The sequence below is a fragment of the Condylura cristata genome, unplaced genomic scaffold, assembly GCF_000260355.1.
Source record: "Condylura cristata isolate star-nosed mole 26May11 unplaced genomic scaffold, ConCri1.0 scaffold00016, whole genome shotgun sequence".
Classification (NCBI taxonomy): domain Eukaryota; kingdom Metazoa; phylum Chordata; class Mammalia; order Eulipotyphla; family Talpidae; genus Condylura; species Condylura cristata.
In genome coordinates, this window is record NW_004567117.1 from 34,124,502 (window position 1) to 34,152,139 (window position 27,638).

Here is a 27,638-nt window from a genome sequence, read left to right on the forward strand (position 1 = left end):
ATACGTGTGCACACACACACATAAATACACACACACAGAGACACACTCCATATTTGGTAATACCTGGATGGATGGATGGCTTGATAAATATATAGATGAAATATCAGCTAAGAAGGGTAAGATGAGCCATCTCAAAAAAAAAAAAAAAACAGAACAAGAAGAGGATCCCAATCTAAAGCATAGTTATGGGGGTAGAGCCTGAAACCAAACAAAATAATTTGAAACTTATAACTTTTTTTTTCTATGAGATAATAGCTTTTTATTTGCTGTTGCAGTAGCCATTTGTTACATAACTAGTCTCTTGGATGTACTGCTAGTTGTTAAAATAGAGATTATATTAAGTAAGAAAAAAAAAGTTTAGCCTGTTTGTCAGACTATGTAATTTTAGCAATTCAAGAAAAAAACAGAATTTAAACAAAATTCAATGGAAATACCTCTGACCAAGGTTGACTGTCCACTCCCCAGTACCATTTATCTGGTGTTGAGTCACTTTGGAACTACTTTCACTTGGAAATTGCTCTGTGTCAGCCTGTGGTTCTAGAAGTGTGGTGTTCAGGCTACTGTTGCAGATGTTGCTTTGAGCCCTGTTCTAATAAACACCATCTATCAGTTTTGAAGTTTTATTGATGTACCGTTCTTGCTCTCACTAAAGAAATATAAATGAAAGTGGCATGGATAAAAAGCAGATGGTAAGAACCTTTCCACTAAAATGGCAAAAGTTCTTTCCTTACAGAGAGTCATTAGTATAACACCTCCCCTGGAAGCATCTAATTAGGTATCTGATGCCACACAACCACCTTTGTGGATAACCTACCAGATGTGAATGAATGTTCACACCCTGCAGCACTTAAAAAGATACTGTGTGTTTACTTAATATATGAAGTAGACATGTTGCAGTGATACAAAGAGAAATATCTAATCTTTGAACCCTGCTTATTTCTGAAATGTAAATACAGAGACACTGACAAAGATTGAACACACAGATGGTCAATTTTTAGTCCCAGTAATTAGAAAGTCTTCCCTGAATAGGTTCCAATTTTGTTTTTCAAATAATGAAATCAAGACCCCGGAAGGTGAAGTGGCATTCAAAGCCCACTCAACTCAATGGGGATGAGCATGGAATAGAATCCAAATCCTTTAGTATTTCTTAAGAATGGAGATGTTACATAATTATTCTACTAAAATTTTCACATTAGTTAAAATTTTCACATTAAAAAATTTGTGAATACCAACATGGCCATACTTTATCCTGAGTATCAATAAAATATCAATGGAATATGGCAAATAGTTTCACTTTTTAAATAATTTACAATGCATTGCAGTACATGAATTGTGCTGTAACAGCTTTATTAGCCACAAACAATGCAATCACAAAAAGAGAGCACAGTACTGCTGGAACCAGGGAATGATGTTATGAAAGCTCCCACCAGGGGTGTTCGTATGAATTGGATTTGAAGAATGAACATATTTCTGCCAAACCTACAAGCTATGCATCAGGAGTATGTATCTGCAGGCTAATCAAAACAAAACAAACTAATGAAAGGCAAAGTGACAAAAAAAAAAAAAAAAAACACAGAGCAAAAGCAGCTGGGTGTTGTGGGACAGGGTGACTCATTGCAGATGAGTGATAAGGACCGGGCTTTGTCTTGAGGGCCAGTGGCTGTCATCCATCCAAACAGTGGTTCTTGAAATATAATGCAGGTGGCACAGCAAGTTAAAGCATGACACTAAGAAGGTAAAGCCATTTCAGCATAAGTTGCATCCCTGCCCCAGAGGTGGCCCACGTGGTGCAACAGACCTCTCCTGACCCGCCCACTGCTCCCCTCAGCAGTGTACTTTGATCATCTGCCTGTTCTGCTCCCCACTTTGTCTCTGGTGAATCCTCTTACCACCCATGCACCTCTGGCCTGTACCCCAGCTCTGTCTCTGTATGTGTGTGTGTGTGTATATGTGTATATATATGTATATATATATGTGTGTGTGTGTGTGTGTATGTATATACACATATATGTATATATACATATATGCATATGTATATATATATATACGCATATATATATACACACACACACACACACACACATACACATTTCAAGTGCAAGCCAAAGCCAGTTTCAGTTACAGGTACAATATAATATAATCGCATCAGAGATCAGAGTTAGGTCTCCATGAAAGTTGTGCTAGGGTACATTCTATGCCAGAATGTTTGATTTCATGCCTTAAATCTTATCAGCCCTTAAAATGTAAGAAGACTTACATCAGCTCATCTCAGCAAAACAGCAGCATTATTGTTAGTGAATCAAGGTGTGTGCTTTTTGTTTTAAAGATTTATTTTTTTATGCATACAGAGCTGGGGTACAGGTCAGAGGTATAGGGGTGGTAAGAGGATTCACCAGAGACAGAGTGGGGAGCAGAACAGGCAGATCGACAAAGTACACTGCTGAGGGGAGCAGTGGGCGGGTCAGGAGAGGTCTGCTGTGCCATGCAGGTTACCTCCAGTGCAGGGATTAAACTCGTGCTGAAGTGGCTTTAGCTCTTAGTGCTGTGCTTTAATCCACTGTGCCACAAGGGAGGAGGACCCCAAGGTATGTGCTTTCACAATAAATGTTTACTATTTAAAAAAAAAAAAGCTTTTATGACTTAGCGGTTATTTTTCATGAAACTGTAGCCAAATCAATTAACCAAAGTGCCTCAAACTTGAATTTCTAATATAGAAACATTTTTTTATATAATAGTTTATTTTCACATATTTTTGTGCATTTTTCCATCTCAGAATAGAAACATTTTTTTAATGAACTTTTCTTGGTCTCTGTAAAGCAGACAGAGACAGATTTTGGATACTTGATACCCTATGTGGATTTTCAATGAGTAGATTCACAGTGAATGAATTCTAGAAAGAACAAGTGACTTGCTTTGTATCAGTCAGCTCATCTCCGATTTGCCTGAACTCTGCACCACCAGCTCAGAGTTGAGGGGAAAAGCAGCGAAGCAATGAGGCTTTGTCTGCCAGTATATCTACCTGCCGTCACAGACTGCGACTGCACTTTGAGGCTTTGAAGGCTGATTATGTCTTCAGAGTAGTGGGACAGAACGTCCACCAGAACAGTGGACTCTGCATCCTGCTGCTTCCTGGGAGCACTTGGTATGGTGACAAGCTGAATACTCCAACCCAATAATTGAGCAGGCTCCTGTCACCAATGATTCTCTGTTGTTCAGAACCTCTAAAGTACAAATCTGCCTATTTCCAGAGGAGCATGGACTAGCAGGTAAAGAGGAGCGCCTTGTAACTCTGTCCAAATGTGCCGATTATAGATGATTGAACCTGGTTAGGTCTGTGGTATTGGCCTATTGTGGTAGCAGAAAAACCAGAGTGATAAACGGCCTTTCCAAACCCAGTTGCACTTGCTAGAAAATTACTTGAAATGTTTTGTTTTCTGCTGAGATAGCATGAAAGGGATGATCAAAAGTTTGCAAATCCTGGAGAGTTGTAACCAAACAGACTTGTGAAGGATATCATGGCAGGGAATGCCATTTTTAAAGAATGGGTTTGTATCACCTTCGTATTTGAGGTTGCCCAGGAGTACCTAAAGAAGCATAAGGCAGTCCAGGAATGTCAGGTAACACAGGCTGTGCAGCTCTCCAGCAGACTCAAACGACCCCTTATCCCTCAGGCTGTCAGCAAAGTCTCCCTTTTTAAAAGCAGAACTATTTTGGACACTCCCTGGTGGTGCAGCAGGTTAAATCACAGCACTAAAAAGCTAAAGCCACTTTAGCACAAGTTCGATCCCCACCCCAGAAGTGGCCCACATGGTGCGGCAGACCTCTCCTGACCCACCGGCTGCTCCCCTCAGCGGTGTACTTCATCGGTCTGTCTGTTTTGCTCCCCACTCTGTGTCTGGTGAATCCTCTCACCACCCCTGCATCTCTGGCCTATACCCCAGTTCTGTAAGCATAAATAAATATATCTTAAAAAAAAAAAGGAAACAAAAAACATAACTTTTCATTATTGGAACTTTTCTCTCTCTACCTACAGCTGTGACCACTCTTCGATTCAGCTAAGTCTATGAACCAAATGAGTCTTACAAATTACCAAGAAAGGTATTTTTTAGGGGGCATAGCTCATTGCAACATATTTGTGTAATTTGTCTTTATGATTGTAGCTCTTCTTAATATCAGTTCTTAGTCCTAAATACTTTGTGGAAAAGTGTTCTTCCTGGATTCACGGACACTTGTTCTGTATGCTGGTGCGGTTGCATTTTCATTATCATATTAAAAGTAACAACAGCGACTATCAGGTGTGGGAGACTCCACGTTGATTTCCTGGCACCATGCCTATAGCTTAAATAGTTTACAGGCAATGTCTCATTTAATTCTGCCAGAACTCCTATGAGTAAAATTTTCACAGGAGCACAAATTAGAACTGGGAGGATCTAGAACTCTTAAGTAATGAGGAAGTCAAACAACAAACCCTAACTTAAAAATCCCTCATCAACTCCATAATCTCTTATTATATAACATTTTGATGAGGACTCACTTTGATATGACAGATTTCTGAAAAGTGACATATAAATTTGAAATGCTTAAATGAACCCATTGTTTGACACCGTTAAGTTTCTACATTGAAGAACTTAACATACAATTCAGGGGAATGCAGGCAAATAGTGTAAAAGCCATAGTGTTTGCAATTGTACAAAAGTAACTTTATTTACTTAAATTGTAATTTACAGATCACTAGCACAAAGTATTTTCTGAAGATGTTTTGTTCAGACCTCATATAATATTGAGCAAGTGCCATTTGTCCATATCAATGAATATATTTTTTATGACTGTTATAGTTTGGTATACTTTTTTTTTTAAGATTTATTTATTTATTCATACAGAACTGGGGTACAGGCCAGAAATGCAGAGGGTGAGAGGATTCACCAGTGGGGAGCAGAACAGGCAGGTCAACGAAGTACACTGCTGAGGGGAGCAGCAGGCGAATCAGGAGAGGTCTGCTGTGCCATGTGGGTCACCTCTGGGGCAGGCGGGGATTGAACTCATGCTGAAGTCACTTTAGCTTCTTAGTGCTGTGCTTTAACCTGCTGCGCCACCAGGGAGGGCCAGTTTGGTATACTTTTTAAAGAACATCTAGCTTAAAGGAACCTAAAACTTCCTTCTTCATAAAGATGTCCAGCATCCTCTTTTATAGATGAGTAATGTTTTCATGATCTGATCTCTAGTTTGCTCAAATTTCCTTCCTTTTTCCTTTGAGGAATGCCTGGTTAATGGCATTAAAGGTTATGCCAGCATGTCCTGGAAGACAATCATTTAATCTAAGTTAATGAATAGTTATAAGAATAAAGCTGTCTTTCTTTATACATCCCCAAGAAGTGTGTTATGCAAATCTGACCTTCCATGACAACTACATCACTAGAAGGTCTAGAAAGGATACCATGACATAACTGCCAACAGATGATAGGCAGACTCATTGGCACAGTGGTTTCCTGAATGAGCCTCCTTTTTTCCCTTGTGATCTCCTACCTCCTACCCATATTGTCAAATGATTTCAATACTGAATTTAAAGGATGACTCCCAGATTTCATTCAGAGCTTTGATGTACCTAACAGTGAATTCATTGAGAAAAGCATACTATTTCTCTAGTTTCACCTGTAAAATAACAAAAATTAAGCCATCCTATGGATGGCAAAGGACAACATAGCAATATATATCAAATTTCTGCTGAGGTGGCATAATGAATTGAAGCACTGTGCTGTGAAGCCAGCCACAGCCGCTTCAGCACATTTGATCCCCAGCCAGGAAGCGTCATGACCTACATGGTGCAGCATGTAGGACCTCTCCTGACTCTTCCGCAGCTCCCCTCAGCATTGTACTTTGTCAGTCTACCTGTTATGCTCCCTAATCTGTCTCTAGTGATTTCTCTCACCACCCCTGCACCTCTGGCCTGTACCCCCATTCTGTATGCATAAATAAATAAATTTCAAAAAAATTATTTTGCTACAAGAAAATAAAATACAAAAACATTCCTGTATCCACAGGACATGCAGTCTGGATATGAGGCTCTTATTTTAAAAAGTGTCTAAGAGGCCTAAATACCTTAGTTTGGTAGGACAGAACAGTACGATACCCAAAAGCATTATCTGATGTTCTCATCCTTTCCTATGGTTTGCTGCTGTGGGAGCCCGTGCATCCCTCCGGCTCTCCAACTCACAATTCAGCAACTGAACACTACACTTAAAGGATTTCCTAAGCCTTGGACTAGTCCAGATTCATACAAGGTGTTTTTATTTAATTGTCTCATTGTAAAATATAACCATTGTATGAAATAGCATAAGATTCACAGCATAACCCTTCCTAAGCGTAGCTTTCTATGACATTATTTATCTTGTTCTGCACTCAGCACCACCCTCCATTTTTAGAACATTTTCATCTTTCCAGCTGAAACTCTGTACCTGTTAAATATTAACGTTTCATTCCCCCCTCCCTCCGAGTGCTGGCAATCAACCAGCATGTGTGTTTTAATTATTGGCTATATTGGATAAAATATAATGTTAACTGCTACAATAAATAAACCCTAAAAGGTATAATGGCTGAAACTATTTGACAATGCCATATGTAAATTCCACCACAATTGACAGATTAACTCATTTGTTTGGCACCACTGAGGAAGTTAATGGGCGACAAATTGGACACATATAGATGTGGCTTGAAGAACAAGGGAAGTGGAGTTGCTTTACTGTTTCTCCTCACGCAGAAGGGGAATCTACTTCCGTTCACTAATTGCACTCAGTGTAGCCACAGGAGCTCAGGCTCCATGCACATTGCCACTTAGCATCTGCCTTTTCCTTTGCACAATGAAATAAATGCATAAATGCATTGGTTGGCAACAGTGACAAAGACCGATTTGTGGAATAATTGAAACCTTGATTTCTGTCATTAGCTAGATGTTTATGAAATGCATCTTCCTGTCTATGTTCCAGATGTTTCTTCTTATTTTAATAGCTCTTTGTTTGTCAAGAGTTTTGAATTCTAAATTGTAAATGTCAGGGGAAAACACTTCAGTTTTCAAGTTTCATAGGAATAGAATCATCCTGAACTCCCCGGAACCTGGAAGCATTTCTCTGTAGGACCTTTGAGAGTCACATTAAATAAGCACACCTCACTCACTTGGTGTCCACCTCACTCACTCCTCCTGCTGTTAAAGACTTTGGATAACCACAAAAGCGTTCATGTTGGAATAATCTCCTGCAACTTTTATTTCCCAGGGAACGAGCATTGAACACTTCCCAGCCTGGGTCCCTTCAGTTCACTGTAGGAAACCTGAAGCCAGAAGCCATGTACACCTTCCGCGTCGTGGCCTACAATGAGTGGGGGCCCGGGGAGAGTTCTCAACCCATCAAAGTGGCCACTCAGCCTGAGTGTGAGTATGAAAGGGGGAGGGCAGCATTTCAGAAGTGATTTTGCCTGCAATATCTTTGAATCCTTTCATTAGAACACAAAATAGAAGATTTTTGAAGAAACATATTTAACTGCAGGATTTTTAAAGGTAAGATGACTTTTTTATCAAAATGGTCTTCTCCTTGAGGCCACATCTCCGTAATGGCAAATTAACAGCTATGATGACGCGTCCAGACAGCCTACATAGAAACTGCCTAAGAAGTGTTCAATGTGCTCTTCAGCCTCTTTGGGGTTTAGCCCTCTCTATTGATTTTTCAGATTTTCCACATTTGTCAAGGTAGAGTGTAATGTCAAAGGTGAAAGGACAACGATGTTAGATTCTACGTAAAAGAACTTAGTGAAGAGCTGACACATCCCCCAAATGCACTTAGCAGCTATCAGAAGGGAGTTTAGACTAAAATAAATAGATATAAATCCTGCTAGTCAATCCCAATACCTTCTATAGTGAATCATGGCATTCAGTTGCACAATTGCCGTGTAAAACAGTTGAATGTTCTTATAATTTAGTGAGACTTCTACCTTTATAGAGACATAACCCCAAAACTATACATTTGAAAAAAAAAAACCTTTTATAAATCTCACAAAATTATGTTTTTTCTACCAAACTTCTAATGTTATTTTAAAATACTGAGGAGCAACTACCTAGTCATATTTTGCATTTATTTAGTCGCTTCTACTCCTTTTGTTAAAAGCACTGTTTGTATTCCTTTTTGTTTTATTTAAAACTTTTGGTTCACTTCAAAATCACCTCACCTGTTCTTGGAAGAAGGTGAAGTAGACATTAGAAATACTTTGATTGTGAAGCAAATGAAAACAATGTCAGTAGTAGATCACTTATGAGCATTTGAAATTAGCATGTTGGTGAAGAGAGAGTCTCACCTCATGTGGAGTGAGACTCAGTAGCTGGAGTAAGCCATTAAGCCTCACTCTACATGGGGCCTACTGCCTTGTGCAGAGTCACTGGTTGAAGCCCAAGAAGCTGGCTCTTCTAGGTTTCTGTTCTGAAGACTATTTTGTTACTGTCTGCTTTTCAATCAGTAGATAATGGTAATTTCCACTTCACAGTGCACATGTTAACATACTACATGAGTCATCAGTTTGTTCATTGAATTACTTGTCATAGATATATATAGAATCAATCATTTATGAATACTTAAACAATTTGAACATTATATTTGAATAAAAGCAAATTTAGTCAAGATATGTATATTTGAAATGGATATATGCCATATTGCATGCAATCAGTTTAAAATATTTAAAGTTAAAACTTAACTTTAAGGTATATTCACTTTCAAAAGATCTAATTTTTATGTTATCTGACATTTTCACTTCTTAATCCTAAGATTATCCCTAGAGTTACTGAAGAGTACTTTTTCAGGGCCAACTGGCCATGATTACATTATACATTTGTTGAAAGTCCTAGATAATCAGCTTCAGTTTCTAAGACTGAGCAACATTTTTACTCTTCCATCAATGCCATTTTTTATTTAATGCCAACCTTTCCCTACTAAGGGACAGGAAAGTATTTTCTATTTTGACATTGATTAATAATAACATTTACAAGAGAATTACTCATCATACAACATTTTCGCTATTTTAAGGTAGCTAGTAAAAAAAAAATAGAATCAGATTATGTGTATCGTAGGTATGTTCTTTATAAGACAAAACCAATGACATAAGTATGTTTAATGAGCCTCTACTCTGTTCTCAACACTGTTCTAGATTACCTGAGGCATGTATATTTGGTAAAGTAATAGCATTCCTGAGAAAGCAGATCTTTTTAAATGTCAAGATAACAAAACAACTAACGTAGACAACTTACATGAGTTTATGAACAGAAATATGAAGAATTTGAATCAGACTAGCGTGAGTACTTTCCTCCTTTAAAAGATGTCCTATCACAAATGCAGCTGAGTCCTTTGTATTTCACCCACCCCCGTTCGTTCAGAACAGTCAGAGAATTTGTCCAGAGGACCTCAGTGTTTCTTTTGCTTAAAGGCCAATATAAATGATGTTAAAGCACAAAATAGAAAGCATGTGACTGGGGAAAATATGTTAGTTAGTTGTTGGTGTTATTGTCTCATAGAAGTTAGCATTCTGTGGTTCTGCTTTAGAAATATGACGGAGCTTTTCTTACCATGGTATGGGATAAGAATTCCTCCCTTTGCAGGTCATTGATTACTTGTGTGGTGACTTATTTCTATTTCATTGAGAATTGTTGCAGGATAATTCCTTCCACACTGAGTAGATTGGTGGGTAGGAACAACTCAGCCTTGTAAACAGTACATTCAGTGTAGCCTTAGCATGTGCAATCCCATTAGCCAACCTCTTCAATTCATTTAGATTGAGTATTGTAGAACTTGTCTTTATTACAGACATTAGGATACATAAATTGTTATCATGACTAATAGGTACAACGTGTGTATTTTACCTTTTGTTAACACACAATGCTATTTTGGCAATTTAAAAATATTTCCAGGATAATTAACCTTCATCATCTTCAAGCCTGCTCAATACTCCACCTATTGCTGAAGAAGACAAAGACCTAAAAGGCCACGAGCTTTCTCTGTCTCCCCCTACTTATCTTCCATTGTTTCCTCAGCCCTCTTTGTTCCCTCCCAATGCCCCCTCTTCTACATCTCATAAGCCCATGTGTCTGTGGTTTTAGAGGAAATGCAAAGGCTAAATTTTATTTGGTTAAAACGTTAGGCTATTGAGATCAGAGAGAAGGATGTTTCCATCTTTATTTCTCTCCCTGAAAAAAATGCTCTCATCAGGGCATGCATTCGGTAGCTTCTTTTATCACTGTTTTTCCAAACATGGTAAAGTAATTGTATACTAAAATTACATAGCTTTTTTACAAATTGAATTTCAAGTTTTCCATATTATTTGAAAATATCAACTCTATTATGAAAACCATATTCTCAAGGAATAAACACTGATGGAAAATATGTCTGAAATATAAATCAACCAGCAACTGTATCTAAAGCAGCGTATATTTTATAGTAATCATTTAAAGAGATCAACAGCCTGAGATCCAGTTTATGAAATAATCACCCAGAATAGAAAGGCTTGATTTATAGGAAGGTTTGTGTCTCCTGATTATATCTCCTTTTTGCTAAGCTCTTGCTCTTTCCCCCTGCTTTTATGGTGTATAATTTCTACACTGTATTATCAGCTGGATTTAAGTCCCTGCCTGCTTAAGACTTGTCTAATCTTTTCATACCACATGTGGAGAATTTTTGAATTATTATTTGACGTCCTTTAAGATGTTGTTAAGGCAGTTTAATCTTAAAGGATGTTAAAATGGACCACATACTGGCTTGAGGCTTGAGTTAGAATGAGAAGCATATTTTCTAGACCACAACCCAATTATCCACAAAACCCTTTTCTATTTGAGAGCTGTAAGTAATATTCTTGGTTCCTTATATTCTTTGCACTGAAAAGATGAGTGAAAGCAACCCCCAAGTTGAGTGGCTTAGAACAGACATGCGTGCCTTCCCCTCCTTCTCAGGGTTTTTCTTTTCATTCTGATAATACCGCTTGTATGGTTGTTACAGGAGAAACAGAAGTCTCCAAATATTTCGAACATTCCACCTGTGTCTCTGAACTATACCTCTATTTGAAAACAAAGGTTCTTGGTTCTTGTGACCTCCTCAATTATAATTTGGAGACATGAATTAAACCTCCTAAGGTTGCAAACATGGACTGATAACAATTGAGAAGCCGCTGGGCCTTGATAGAACCTAGTAGGCACAAAATAGGGAGGAAAAAATGGAGTGGTAGTTCCGGCTGCCCCATATGCAGTTGGTTAAAAGAAGCCTTTACTCGGTAGTGTAATCAGCAAGGCAGTAAGGTGAATATAATACAATAATGAGGTTTGGCTTGATTGCTATACAATCCATCATTTATACATTGTCTTACTTCCTCCCTAATTATTCCTTCCTTACAGTTTAGCAGGCTGTTACAGACTGATTTGCCCTCTCATTTTGCCCACTGAACATCTTTGCATCCCTAGCTAAAATCTAAAGCCATGTGATCAGAAAATACTTTACTGTTCCATAGTTAACAACACAAAGAACATTTCCACTATTGCAACACAACTGGACATTAGGCAACACCAATGTAGATATGATAATAACAGATGAAGACACAAAAGTAGTCAACTCCTATTCTGCCTTTAAGCAACACTTACTAAAAACATATTTAGTAAGGCTGGTTTCCCTTGAATTTTTAAAAGTTAATTATATGTTGAATTAATGTAATTTACATTATGGTCCTTTAACATTTAAAGGACCAGAGAATCTAGATTTTGATACTTTGTGGTTAGTTTCTTAACGTTCCTTAAATATTTTCTCAGATGAAAAAGTTTAAATATCTTTCAAAGGTGCTATTCAAGATAAAGGACAAAGATCGCATGTTGCTTTGGTTACACATTGATTTCTCATCAACTGTTATCCTAAAATGTTTCTGTAGACTTATTACTATACTCTTAATACTATGAGCACAGAATATAACTTAGGCTTCTTCCACTATTTTTTTCCAAATACCTAGCAAAGAGAATCTTAGGGAGATTTTATTTATACACAAACTACATATTTCTCACTGCTAGATTAAGGAGTGTGAAGAAAGAGGACACAAAGTGTCATTTTAAAGAGACATGTTGGGGAAGTATGGATATCTAGTTCAGCATAAGGAGGTTCCATTTGTTTGAGATACGTTTGTTTTGAGCATAATTGCCTGATTTGGTTATACAATTACTGAAAGGTAAAGTAGGTTGCTTGTTAGGCTGAGTTAGAACAAGAGAATTTGAGCATCTTCAGGGATGTCACCATACTGGGGCAGCTACATAAAATCCCACTTCACAGACAAAACTGCTGACCTGGCATTTGCGGGGCTGCAGATACATCTAACTCTATGGAGAGCTAGTGAATGTATCTAGTGAAAAATAAAGACAGATAAAGAAAATGGCTTTTTTTTTAATCATATGTACTTTTATACACTATAACCTTAAGAGTCAAAATATATTACTATATAAGGGATGTAGTATGTAACACACATGTATATTCTTGTTGAGTCTTAGTATAAGTTTTGACAGTCTATTTTAGAAAGAACTACGTCAAGAAGTGTATAGTGAATTAACCTGATGTGATAGCTGCCCAAAGAAATTAAATAAAAATCATTTTTAATAAGTTCACTATTTTGTGGATTATTTTATCAGGGTTACATTCTGCTTACTGTAATTTGTGTAGATTTTTTTTTAAGATTTATTTATTCATACAGAACTGGGGTACAGGCCAGAGATATGGAGGGTGAGAGGATTCACCAGAGACAGAGTGGGGAGCAGAACAGGCAGAAGATCAAAGTACACTGCTGAGGGGAGCAGCGGGCGGGTCAGGAGAGGTCTGCCGAGCCATGTGGATCTCCTCGGGGACAGGCGGGGATCTAACTCATGCGGAAGTGGCTTAAGCTTCTTAGTGCTGTGCTTTAACCTGCTGCGCCACCAGGGAGGGCCAATTTGTGTAGATCTTATATGCTACACAAAAACAACAATGTGACTTTCACATCTGTTCTCAAATTCATTACTCCCATACTATTATATTGTTCTAATAAAGATATTTCTGCTCTGCAGGAAACATTTAAGTGGGGTAAACCCACAACTCTTCGCTAGTCTCTGGAAACTCTGGTTTCAGCCCAGTCATCCACCTTAGGAATCCCCAGGTTACATTTAAAATAGAAGTTGAGTTAAACCAAAATTTCTAATTCCAGGTCATTCAAAAAGTATATTTCAATAGGTTGAAATTGAAGTATTTCAAGGTGATGATTCCCATAACAACATACAGAACATAATATATGACAATATATATAATTCATACTAAAAATATGTAATAATACAACAAAGTCAAAATCAAGATGTTTCCATTAATGTCTGGGAGAAAATGATCATGGGGTTTTCATCCACTGAATGTTAAACAGTAGCACTTGAACCCCAAATCAGAGCAAATAAGTTTTTTCATTACTACATTTTAAAACTCCATAGTCAGAATTTTAGTTCTCCCAAATGGAAGGAGAGTGAAAGGTAGTTAAGATCATTGACTCAGAAATCAGACTGGATTTAAATTCTGGAATTTTTTTGTTGACCAACTAACTGTGATACTAGCTTTGTCAAGCCACTGCCTCATATGTAAAATGAAGACCTCTGGCCCCCGTCACAAAGCTTAAATGAAAATCTGTGAAGTGGGACACAATAGTACATCCTTGAGTGATTATTCTGAGGATTAAATGAAATAATTAGTACAGAATACTTAGCCTGCTCTCTGGCACTTTGTCAGCCCTTCATAAATGCTAGCTGTTATAATTGTGCATGCCTATATTACTGGGTTCTAATTACCCCTTAGGTAATCATGTTCCTTAACACTGTGAATAATTTGTTCATTTCTATCTTTGTGCTTTTCACATGTGTTTGAAATGCTCTCCTTCTCTTGGCTACTTCATAAGTCTTTTGTATTTCTATGTTAAGATTCTATCTAAAATATCTTAGAAAATCTACTCTGGTTAATCCACCACCTGTATAAGTCTTTTAGATTGCATTAGTTCACATCCTGTCCTTAACTTTAACATGTCACCCACCCATCCATCTAATCCATCCATTCATCCATCCATCTATACATACATACATACATACATAATTAACTTGTGTACCCTGATGTGCTACTATATAAATCTCAGCACTGGAAATGCAGTAATAAAAAGGGTCAGACAATCTTTGTATCCTCAAGAGACTTATATTCTAGTAATAGAGAATTGTAACAGATAAAAGTAAAACATGCAGACGAATAAAGTAGCTTACTGAATGTAAGATAGGAATAGCTCTACGTAAGGAAATCCAGGAATGTCTCTCTGAGAAAGGGGCATTTAAAGGGATATCTGAATGAATTTGGAAGAGTGCCCGCAAAGAGCTCCCCACAGAGCACTTCAAGCAGAGCAAAACATAAAGGTGGCAACCCTGGAGAGGAAGAAGATGAAGACCACAGCACTTAACACGACAAGGAGGGGGAGCAAAGAGAGGCTGGTCTAGCCTTGAAAATTCTTGAGAGCTCTCTGTCCTCAGAGGAGGGAATGCCATGCTCCAGGTTTCATTTTTAAATGGAAGTGAGAACAGAGAGGGGACAAATGCTGTTTAATCAAGAGAGAAGGATAACTGGAGTTTTGGTGAAAACAGAAGGGTTGAGAACTTATAGAATCCAGGACCTTTTTGGAAGGCAGGGACAAGACTGGCTGCTAAGTGTAGGATCAGAGAAAAGACAGATGCCATATCTATCTTAGGTTTTGGACCCAGAAATGGGGTGAGTTGTAGGACTATTCTTGGCATCAGAAAGCTGAAGAAGGACCTGACTTGGAGCATATGTAGGAAGGGAAGGGATGTGGCAGAAATCAAGGCATTTTCTTTTCTCACTAACAGCTTTACTTGTTAAATGCAGTTACTATATAATTAATTAGACAAAGAAGGCACCCAATTACTTTGACTATAAAAATAGAACAAAATGCCACATACTGCTTGACCAATGTCAATGTCCAGTGCCATACAGTGTCAAAGCTGAACAGTGGTTGGGAAGAACAATTGGATGGCACCATACCTCTGCCCAGAGTGTGCCCAAAGAATGCACCCAAGGAGCTACACAGACCATGCACAAGTCTAACAGAGATTTGTCAGTTGCAGAGAAGATGCCTTCTTAGAAAGCTTTCCCGCAGGCCAAGAAAGTATAATTTGATGTGCCTGATACTAGAAAGAATCAGCTAAAAGGAGACCTTTGATCTACAGCCCAGTGTTCCAGCTGCCAAGACTTTCCATGGTATAATCCAAAAGGGGCAAAGTTAGTGCCAAAGTAAATGTTAGCCCAGAACCAGCTTGTTTTTTGAAATGTCCTTTGCTTGTTTTCATTAAATAAGATATTGAATTCTAATCAGGGATGATCCAGAAGTTGTATCGCCTTATTGCTCTGAGATTACATCAGAACTTGACCAGCAGACACCTAGTTTATGCGCAGCAGAGGTCACCATATTCAGGAGGAGTTTGCCTTTTGATCTCCAATATCTCTTTAATTTACCTTTCCCCTGTCTTGGAGAATGTGACAGTCTCCATTAATTCTGAGCATATATATCCAGTGATGTGAAACATTTAAGGTTGAATCTATAAAGTACCTTGTGACTTTTGATTCCAATCATTGAGTTTTACCAAAAATAAACTCGGGGACAGAGGATTTAAAGCCAGTCACAGGAAGGGATCACCTGACTTTTCTCTAGATACTTAATTTAGGTAGTTTATGTTAAACAGCTCTGCTGGTAACAATTATGGTTTCTTTCCCTAAACATGGATACACTGAATCAAGAAGCAGAGGACCTAGGTTCTGGACTGAGATAATCTCTATATTTTGCTATATATTGTCTTTCTTTTTTTTTTAAGATTTATTTATTTATACATACAGAACTGGGGTACAGGCCAGAGGCTCAGGGGTGGTGAGAGTCTTCACCAGAGACAGAGCAGTGAGCAGAACAGGCAGATCGACGAAGTACACCGCTGAGGGGAGCAGCAGGCGGGTCAGGAGAGGTCTGCCACACTATGTGGTCACCTCTGGGGCAGGGATTGAACTCATGCGGAAGTGGCTTTAGCTTCTCAGTGCTGCGCTTTAACCCGCTGCACCACCAGGGAGGGCCTTACTATCTATTTTCAAGGAAGTCACTTACCTTTTCTGATTGTCAATTTCTTCAAAAATAGAAATCATCCTGGCTGTATTCACTTCCTAGGTGCTGTGACAAAGTGCACAAATCAGGCAGTTACAAGCAATAAATATGTACTGATTGTCTGGAATCAAGGTGTCAGCTGAGCTACCCTTTCCTGAAGGCACTAGAGAAAGTCCTTCACTGCCATTTCTAGCTCCTGGTGGTTTCCAGAAGTTCAGCAGCCCCTGGCTTATACCTTCATGTCCAGTCTGTTTGTCTTCACTTGACCTCCTGCTCTCCATATCTATGCCCCCGTTTTTTTTTTTGTTTGTTTGTTTTTTGTATAAAAACACCACTCACAATTTAAAGCCCATTCTTATATACATTATGACTTAGTCTTAATTAAGCTAATAAAAGCAAAGAACTATATAGATAAGGATAAAAAAAATGGGGGGGAGGGTATTACTGAATTCAGCACATACATTGCCTTACAAAACACATGCATTATTAGCAAGAATCTAAGAAATTAGTGTCACGCACTATGCGTACATAGGTTTAAAAAGTACATTTCGATTGAGGGAACATTATTTTACAAGGTTGTATAAGATAAGCAGTTCTAATTAATTATAAGAAGCATTAATATTCATTCAAAAATTGTGCGCCTACACCTTAAAATCTGTCCATTTTAGCCCTATGAGCACGATTTCTAGTAGAACCCAACTCCTTAACGAGATGACAAAAATAGAACAAAAGTAATAGTGTCGGAGCTGGGATTAGAACCCGGCTTCACATTCATTACAGCACTGACATGTGGAAGTGAGTGTGTCGACTAAGATTGGCACCGCGATTTCAGAAGAAATGGGAAAATACTTAATGGACAGTTAATTGCATTTTAGCATTTCTGTAATAAGTTAAAATTCTTAGTATTTCAGAAAACAAAACCATGACTACATACATACATACATACATACATACATACATACATACATACATATATGTATGTATGCATGTATATGTGTGTAGGTATGTGTGTGTGTCCAGTGTGTATGTCTATGTGTGTGTATATATTTTTAATTCCACAGTATTGAGTTTAAGCTAGTCTGAGTAGTTATGCCCTGGTGTTGTGGACAGCCAGCACATAATTTCTACACCCTGTTGTAAATGACTTACTTAATCTCAAACCTCAGCCAGCTGTCTTGATTCAAAGTTTTATCCTACAATCGAGCAGTGAAATAAAATATAATAATCATTACTTTCATTCTTCAGGGGGGTTAATTGGCTTGTGGTTCAGTGCAAACTGTTCACAAATAAAAAAAAAAAATGCTTTAAACTCCTAGACATGACTTGCAGCTACTTCTGGTGAATTGTTTCCCATTGCAATCGATACAGTGTTTAACCAAAAATAGCAATGCAATAATAGATTGGAAGTGCCACTGACTTATTTTAGATTATGCAACTGATTAATTTTATCACTTTAAATCTGGGTGTTCATATCTTCTTTGTACCTGAACATTTTTACAGTAATCCCATCACTCTTTGAAAGCATTGGATTTTCCCCAGTTCCAACACAAGTGTCCCTGAATCATCCTATTTACATTGCCAATTTCTGCACTAGACATTGTGGTCATCGCTAGGCAACAGTGGCTAGAGAATACTTGAAACACGGCTTGCTTACCTTGAGGTATGCTGTGACTATCAAATACACACTGGATGTTAAAGTCAGTGTGAAATAATGTAACAGATCACCTTTTACAAATTTGTATCGATGCTGTTTTGAAATAAAATTTTAAAGACATTGCGAAAAAAGAATTATTAAAATTAATTCCATTTATTTAGATTTCACTTTTTCAAATGCAGCTACCAGAACATTGAAACTGTCACTTTTATTTATAATGGAGAGTGATAACTTAGCATTCTACACTTATGTCCTAGACCCAAACAGGAGGAAGTTAAGGCCCCCAATCTCATATTAATTTCTATTTTGGAATCATTAAATAAAGGGGTTAAAGTTAACCCTTCCTAAATAACGATCCCTGAAATTATCTAAATAACACTTCTGTTGAACCATTGTCTTCCTAGTTTTCCTCCCTTTATATGGGAAGCAATAGCCTTTGAATGACAGTTGAATACACTTCTTTCCTTTTGGCTTTACTGCCTAAGGCACCGATGCCAAGCAAAGCAAGGGCGTGGCAGTGAGGCTAGAACGCAACCTTTGATGTGTAGCCCTCACTGGTGTCCCCATGTGCAGGTTTACTTAAGTCGTGGTCCAGACTCCCTGAGTTGATTTACTGTTGGAATCCATTTGTCTCCTTGCTGCTCTCCCTGTACAAGCCAACATCTTCCATGTGGTTAATAAACTTCTTATCTTTTGAATACTGAAAATAAAATAAACCTAATCCTCAGGGTGGTTTCAGTCAGCAGGCTGGGAGCCTTTTAGATGCTTTTTAAAGATAGAGGACAACTAGGTTTTCTGCCCTGTGCGATTATCAATCTTCCCGTTGCATGCATGTATGTGTAAGGGCGTTAAAGGTGCTTCTCAGTGATAAATGTCAGCAGAATCGCAAAGTGAATATTAATTTCAGTATTGTCAAGGTCAGGTGTGTACCCAAGTTCATTGTCACTGGAATTTTTTATTGTTGCTGTTGTTATGAACAATATTTTATCTTGGGCTCTTTTCTCAAGTATTAGGATGAAAAGGGAGCAGAACTCCTCCACATGTGTATTCATGGTTCCAAAAAATAAAAAGTGCCTTAGCACAGTCTGATCTGTTCATTGGGGGAGTCATTTTGAGTGCCTTAAAAAAGATGGAATTGTGGGTTTAAAGGAACTTAGTGAGGGAACAGAGCAAACAGATGATCATAGAATCTGGAGTCTAATTGATGTTCCTGAAAAGCTGCTCACTATGTATAGAAAACACTGCAGGAATAAATAAATAAATAAATAAATAAAGAAGAAAGGATGTAATCAGCCCTTTCATGGAAGTGGGGTATGAAATCTTCTAGTCGGGAGACCAAGAAGTAAAATGAGAAGTAAAGATGAAGAAAAGATTAGGTTATGACAGTCCATCTGGACATTTCTGTAGGTGGTGAGTTACTTTAAAGTCATTTTGGGTGCCAGCAATGTGATACTCACCCACCTAAACTCCCACACACCCCCAATTATGGTTTTGCCCAGTGTCTCTTACCTCAGTGAAAGAAATGCCTAGTTATGCCAGTTAGAAGTACGGGAACCACTTGTGTCTTTGTAGTTAGGTGACTGAAGTAACACTGCATTATAACATGACTGATGTTTCAGGTGTTTATTGTAAAGAATCAATACACAACATTAAATCTATGGCTAAAAATACAATCTTCAGAAATGTTTTATTTTTCTTTAATTTGTGTTGTAGTAACACTGTTTTAACACTGTATGAAAGTTGAGAGTATTGATTAACACTATTGCAGGAGTGTGTTACCACAGCACACCTACCACCATGATCCTCCCGTATAGTTCAGTGGAACCCCTTTGCCCACTTTCCACCATTCTCCTCCAGTCGGCTCAATTCTACTCAGATTTCTAGGGTTTGTTGGGGTTTAAATTTTCTATTATTTTCCCTTTTTCTATATACCCCACATTTGTTTCTTTGTATTTCTTCTTCTGACCCATTTCACTTAGTATAATCTCCAGGTCTATACATGTCACAAATGCCAATATTTCATTTTTTATAACTGAGTAGTATTCCATTGTATACATATAGCATATTTATGTATGCATACAGAACAGGGGTACTGGCCAGAGATGCTGAGGGTGAGAGCATTCACCAGAGACAGAGTGGGGAGCAGAACAGGCAGATCAATGAAATATACTGCTGAGGGGAGCAGCGGGCAAGACAGGAGAGGTCTGCTGCACAATGTGGGTCAGCTCCCTGTCTTCACAGTGCTGTGCTTTTCCCTTTGCACCACCAGGGAATGCCCTCTTCAGGAAATATTCTTGACCCAGCTTCCCTTAACTATGCCTGGTGGCCACTGAACCAGTAGACCTAGTTCTAAAAATCTCATATTCTTTCTTGTCTGTCCAGAGAAATCGTAGCCTCAGTTATATCTGTGTGCTCTACTGTCCATGTGCAGTTATTCCTGTGTATGTGTTTTATAGTTGTGATAATTTCCTGAAAATTTATACTGTGGGAAAATATTTCATAGTACTGGAAATAGCATTGTATGCTAAACACATAAAAAGTATGATAAGACTTTAAAATCAGTTGTTACCTGTACTATACAATTTTCAGTCACAATAGAAAGTAACCAAACCCAAATTCTGTGGGAAATTTTTTAAAAGTTAGTATGGTTAGGTTTATGTGGCATCAAATTTCCAGTAATGTAAAAACTGGAAGCACATGTAGCTGAAACTAAGTTTTTTCTTCAGTGTCTGGTATCCATTAGGCAATTTTTTTAGATTGTGAAAACACATCATAGAAATACAATATATAGAGACTTGGAATCTTCATTCTTCAGTACACTATGCATCGGTTATGTTTTTTAAGTGAAATTTAAAATGCTCTACATTCTTTACAAAGGCTATTGTTACTTGGTTGTGTTAATGAAAATCCAGAGCTAAAGATGTTCTCTAGAGGTCAATTTCTGTAATCACTTCTATTATTAAAATGCTTTGAATTCTAGGAAGAATCACAAGATTACTTTACAGACATTTTTTCAGAAAAAATATGGTTACAGCTTCTTTTTCTATTTTTTTTTTACTATACTATCAAGAATACCCATCATTTACTATTTTAGCTTATATGTTATGTAATTGTGTATCTCTGAGTGATTTACAGGATGTCTGTATCACTCTTATTTTATATATGTATCTATAAATACAATGGCACAGTTGAGTATATTGTGAGTTAGCAGATAGCATCTATTAAACCAAAATTAAAATGATCAGGTCATAACTGCTTCCTCAAACTAAATCTAGTCAGACTCCTGTGGTTTGTAATAGAAACTAAACCCATAGTTTGTGCTTCTTCTTTGCCAAATTACTGTCATATCTCCTAACTATGTATAGTTCAGTCAAGAAGGGGTTTCATTATGTTAATAATTACATTGGCTTCAGGCTTTCCGATGTTGCATTCCCCATACAGAATAGAAACAGATTTCATAGAAATATCATTAAAGCTGTTAACTACAGGAGGAAAAAAATCAAAGAGGCAATCAAAGCATACACTTTATTATCAATAAATGCAAATAGTTTCAGAAATGGCTTGCATTTGAAATACATTCAGTGAGGAGATCATCAGCAGTGGAAGTTGTAGCTTAAAGGAAGAAAGCTTTGCAGTCTAAATCCATTTGGATCAGTGCAGATGATCACTTCAACCCTCACTAGCCATTTCTTAAAAATTGACTCAATTGCTTTTAAATTAGCAAATGAATAAAGAGGTGGAGTCATCCCCAGAATTTGGCCCTAAATTGAGGGCATGTAAACTATAGGCCATTATTTGAATGACAACACGTGATATTTTTTTTTTTCTCAAATGCCTGTTAACTTTAGTTCTCAAATTAAAAAAAAAAGAATTTAGTAGCTGTTAAATTTATGATTTAGAAACAGTAGGACACATACTACATAGTTATTTCAGAAAGATTTTAAATATTCAAATGTTCAACTACTATTTTCTGACACTAATGTTTGTGGACTTCCAGCTGAGAAACATCAGTTTAGTGGTGAAAAGGCATCAGCCTCATTCGATATTGTGAAGACAGTAGCTTGTCTGGATCCTTCTAAGGTTTTTGCTAGGAAAATTTGATATTCAAATTGTTATTTGGAAGTACTTATTTAAATTCCTTAGGTCTTTTTAGACCTGTATATTTGATACATCACAATTTATATTTAGCCTGTTTAGTACAAATATTACAGTTCAGAGGAAACAGGGATATTGATGAGTATATAGATATCACAGTAGAAGTAGAACAAAGGAAGACAGTAGAGTGTTAAGTAATATACTCTGTGTGAATCTTTGGTCATCAGAAGCCCTAAGAACTGTAAAACCTTAAATAATTTGAGTATTTGAGCCAAGTTAATTGCAATGTTCTTGATTTACACATGATTTGGAAAATAAAAAGTAAAAGTGCTTCACAAAGATGTTTCAGCATTTGAAACAGTAGTGTTTATTTTTAAATTTGAAAATGTATCTTTAAAGTGAAGTGTTATATATATATATATATATATATATATATATTCTGAAATTACTATCCCCAGTACAAATGACATGTAATATACCTCATTTGCTTTAACATAAGGATTTAATTTGTTCTTAGTTACAGGTGTTATAATGAATTTCTACTGCCATGCAATATTGAAATTTAAGGTGGTTGGTTAGGTTGACAGTGATTGATGAGTTACTTTCATAGATTATGCATCTATTCTGAAATCTTTCCATTCTTTGAAGAAATAACTACTTGAATAAAGATGGAGAGAAATTAGATGCAGTTTGCCACAAAATTATTGTCCAACTGAGGGGATCAGTGGGGATTATTAAAGACATTTTGGAAATGATTGGTTAAGCACATTAAGTGTCTTGATTAACATCCTGAAATGCAATGAAATGAAGAACTGATGTTGTTAACTGTATTGATCTCACATCTAATTCCCATTGTTGGACATTTTTGAAACTCCCTTTTTCTCTTCTTTATTTTTTTTTCTAATATGTAGCTAATGGCTAGCATATGTAATTTATGCTTAAGCATACTTTATAGATATAGATCTGCATAAATGCACAGCATACTTTATAGATATGGATCTGCATAAATGCACAAGTATATGTGTATATATACTATGCCTGTGTATATACTATGCATACATATATACATAGTATGCATACATAGTATATATATATATATATATATATATATGCACACACATAGTATGCATACATAGTGTGTGTATGTGTCTCTCTCTGTGTGTATATATATATATGGACTATGTATATATGCACCATATATGTATATACATATATAGTATATATGTATATATACTATGTATGGTGTGTGTGTATAATATATATGTGTGTGTGTATGGATATACACCACATGTATACATATACATATACTATGTGTGTACATGCTATGTATATACATGCATGTAGACATATCTCTGTAATTAACATCAGATGCAACATATATCCACAGGTCTACGTTAGAGCTATAATTTAAAAGGAAAGAACAGGGGATTCATGAATTTTACTTTATAGCAGCGTCGTCAAGAGAACAAGCATTCAGTAGCTTAAGTCTTGACACTTGCCAGCAATATTGTGAGGAAGATAATTCCATGTACAGGCAGAAATGGGCTCTGAATGATATAGATATGGACTTAGATATGAATATGGATATAGATGTAAATATGTAAGTATATCTATATGTTCAACTATGTAGTGTGTGTATACACACACATATACACACATATATGTATATATATATAAGTGATTTGATGTAAATTGATATTCTGATGACTATATTCAGGACAAATTAGAATTTGGTATTTTTATTTCAACAGGTAAGGGTATCAAAGAAAATCTATCAGTAAAATATATTTTAAAACACAAAAAAACAGGAAATAATTTAGCATTTAAAGGCAGTCGTTTGCCAGAAAAAGAATTGGAATTTTCATGGGCAAAATTGAATGTTGACATTTGGACTAAAATGGTGAAAACACTTGTTGGTTGTGAATATTTAAACTAAATGTTCTAAATCCTTCTTTTATTCTGGTGATTATTTCTGCTTGAAATTCTTCTGGAAACCCTTTTCCCCTATAGCATCTAATAACCAATAGGAAAGGGAACCGATTCAGTGGTGCACAGACAACAAGGGTTGGCACTTCAAGTGTGCACAGAATCCAAATGACTACAGTTATTACTATCTCCTGTAGTCAACTAAACTAATGTGCATATGAGGAAACTACATGATAGGCAAAGTGTAATTTGTTTCATATAACAAACATGCACCTATGTACAGCAACTTTATTTTTATCATTTGTCTTAGAAAACCATTTTCTGAGCACTCATAATCACAATGCTGAACTAACAAAGTCAAATGAATTAGATTATACATTGTAGTAGTTGGTAACTGCATATGCAGTTTGATGCACGTTTATTAAATATGTATACCTAGCGAGCTACTCCTGTTGTGTGGGAAATTATGTGGAGGGCTTTGGCCATTTTCCTGGCACAGTCAGGATACTATGAAGCCATGACAGGAGTCGGCAGAGAGGAGTGTGGCCAACTGTTTATTTTTTGATCGTGTTGCCATGAGCTACAGATATCCTGTCGTCTCTTCTCCCCAGAACACCTGCCCAAAAGTGGCTGTGCACTTGGCATGTCTGATTTCCACTCTCAAAGAGCCACTGTCAGCCTCACCCCTGTATCCTCCTAGGTGGTGCTCTGAGATTGTCCTCCCAGTTCTCAGATTCCACACCCTCTGGAGTTCTAGCTAGCCATCTCTATTTTAATCCACACTGATGTTCTCAGAGTGATGTTGGTATTCCCTAACTCCTGATTTCCCTGAAAAGTTGCCGCTGATTCTGAATGGTGAAGGTGAGATGAAAGCTCATTTTCTTCTTTGTTCCTCAAAAACTGAAGACCATCTGAATTGTTTCTCATCCCCTCATGCTGCCCCAGTGAAATGAATGAGCACAAAATCCCGAGATACTGCGCCCCTTTTTTTCCTCCCTGACAGCAACACTTTTATCCAGATCTGCTAGAGTGGCTCTAACCAAAGAAACTTTCCTTGACTATATTAGATCTTGTATCAGAAGTGATGGCCTTTGAGTTTAATCATTTTTAAATCTGAGTCTTTGCTTCCAGAATAGACCATGTTCTTCATAAGCAGTGCCCTTTCATTTTAGTCACAGGTGAGCAAGATGGAATACATCTAGTTAATACTTTACACCTCACAGAGCTGCACAGATATGGCCTGTGTGAACTTGAAAAATCCTGGTTACCTCACATTCAATATATGTCCTAAGCAGGTCACTCAACCTCAGTTCTCTTGCTGTTTTCCTGTCTTCTGTTCTTAGAAGAATAATAGATTTCAAATTCAAAATACCTTCTCAAAATGTTTGCACTGTCTCTGTCATATATCAGTGATTATACAAGCATGCAAACTATTTTTTTAATTATTATTCACTGAAATACTTTGTAAAACCAGCTGAACAATATCAGTGAGCAGAATTTTGTTTTTGCTGTTTTGTTCCCCCATGGAGCAAAATATCTGCTGCTTTACAGTACAGTTATAATTGTATCACCATAAACTTTGACACAGGAGAGACTCCCTATTGTTCAACATTGTTCTATTTAAGACTCTGAAATAGAAGATTTTCCATAGAAAAATAACCTCTTTTTGGAGGAATATTGAGATGGTGACAAAATCCATCTCTTTAAGAGCCAGAGGATATAGAATAAAGGACACATAAAAGAGAAATGAGGGAAAAGGCATAAAAGCAAAGACCCAGCCAGCAATGTACACATTTAACATCTGTCTTTGTCTGGAATACCAAACTCCACTGAAAGTAGTCAGAGATATTTGTAGAAATATTTTACTTGATTCCAGAGCTGGGACAGAACCAAATTGAAACTGCAATATATTATACCAGAAAGAAAGAAAATGTTCCAATAAATGATGGTACATATCATAACCACAGAGGAAACAGTTTAAAGAGGACCCTACTGAGTAAATCTGGGACAATTTGAACATTAAAGTTATGAAGGTCAATTAGGAAATGTAGACCACAAAAAAGGAAGTAATCCATGTGTCCATACTGATAATAGGTACATAAATACAAAGAAATACAGGCTTTTACTGCTAATAGCTTATAATAGTGCCAGATAGGTAATGGGGAGGAAATCTTGAGTAGAAAAAAAAAATCACCATTTTGTAACCACCATAGTAAAAATTGGTTCCATCAAGAACTATTATTAATAGACTATAAGGGATTTGAAAAGAAACAATATTTTCATGGCCCTAATGTAATATCTCCCCACAGACTGCACAGTGGCAAGCTGTGGACCAGGGAGGATTAGACTGGGGGTGGCAGTTGGGGGCAGGGGAACTGATTAACTCTACAATGGAGAACTCTAAGAGCACCTTGACTGGGTATTCAAAATTAACATATTAAATGAGGAATTGAGAGTGATATTGTGCTCTTTAGATGATGTCTTGAGAATAGCCATCACTCAAGTTTTATTTTGACCTGGAGTCTATAACCTAAATCTGACATGAAAAAATCAAGACAAAAACAAATGAGGAATTTTCTATTAATAATAAAAAAGACTATACTCTTCAAAAGTAGAAAAGCCTTAAAAGATTAACAGGCTTTGGAATTGCTCCTGTTTAAAGCTTACTATGGGCTTTTAACAAGGAAAGACAACTTGATTTTAGATAGGATGCTGAACTGGAGAGGGAAATGCTTCATATGGATATTATTAGCTGAGGCTGATATAATGAGAATATAAGTTGTAAATTAGATCAAATGAAGGTTAATAAAATAGAAGAAGGCTTCAAACTATTTGTTAAAGCAAGTAGAGTTAATAGTGATATTATTCACACTAATTCCTCAGAAATATGCTCTCAAGTTTTCAGGGGCAAAGCTCCACCATGTTTAGAATTTAATCTGAATAGATATATAGATGTGTAGGTATAGATACGAGAACGTGAGAGAGGAAAAGAAGGGGAGGGAGAGAGTGGAAGAAGAAGGAAAGGAAATGTATAAACAATGGGTCTAGGGAATATGAGTGTATTTTATATATCATTCTTATTTAGATGTTTTGTAGGTTTTTTTTTAAAGGACTGGGGTATAGGCCAGAGTAGCAGGGGGTGAGTGGATTCACCAGAGACAAAGACTGGGGAGCCAAACTGGCAAATTGATGATGTACACTGCTGAGGGGAGCAGAGGGTGAGACTGAAGAGGTATGCTGTGCCATGTGGGTCACCTTCCCAGCTGGGGATTGAACTTGCACTAAAGTGACTACCACTAACTTCACAGTGCTGTGCTTTAAACCACTACACCACCGGGAGGGCCTGTTCTGTAGGTTTTAAATGATGTTGAAATAAATTTTAGGACATTGCTAATATTTACTTGAAAACAAGCATATAATTGTCAATAGCAAGTATTCTAAATGTGTGGGAATTAATGGGAAACTACGTGAAGACAACATAAAAGATATTTTGCTGACATGAATACTTTTATTTTTAAATGAATATATGAACAGTGCAAGGAAACCTGTTTTAAAGAGACTGGATTCCATGGAAAAAATTCTGAAAAATTATATGGAGACACAGGGTCATCATTAGAAGTTTGTCATCAAATATGTCAGCCAGGTTTTCATATATGGTTTTCTATGGAAATTCAAACTCACAGAATCATGTCAGAAGCCTTACATGTGTATCTAGCCAATGCTAGTTGGTTTCTGAGTCTGGGAAAAATACGCAGCATGTTTA

At 37.0% G+C, this 27,638-nt stretch overlaps 1 protein-coding gene across 1 annotated transcript in view; it reads left to right on the forward strand.

Moving 5' to 3' along the window:
* DCC (DCC netrin 1 receptor) overlaps positions 1-27,638 on the forward strand; it is a 977,719-nt gene that overhangs the window by 695,293 nt on the left and 254,788 nt on the right. Inside the window, exon 9 of the mRNA XM_004683911.1 lies at positions 7,266-7,420. Within this exon, the coding sequence (XP_004683968.1) occupies positions 7,266-7,420 (155 nt within the window). The remainder of the gene's footprint in view (positions 1-7,265; positions 7,421-27,638) is intronic.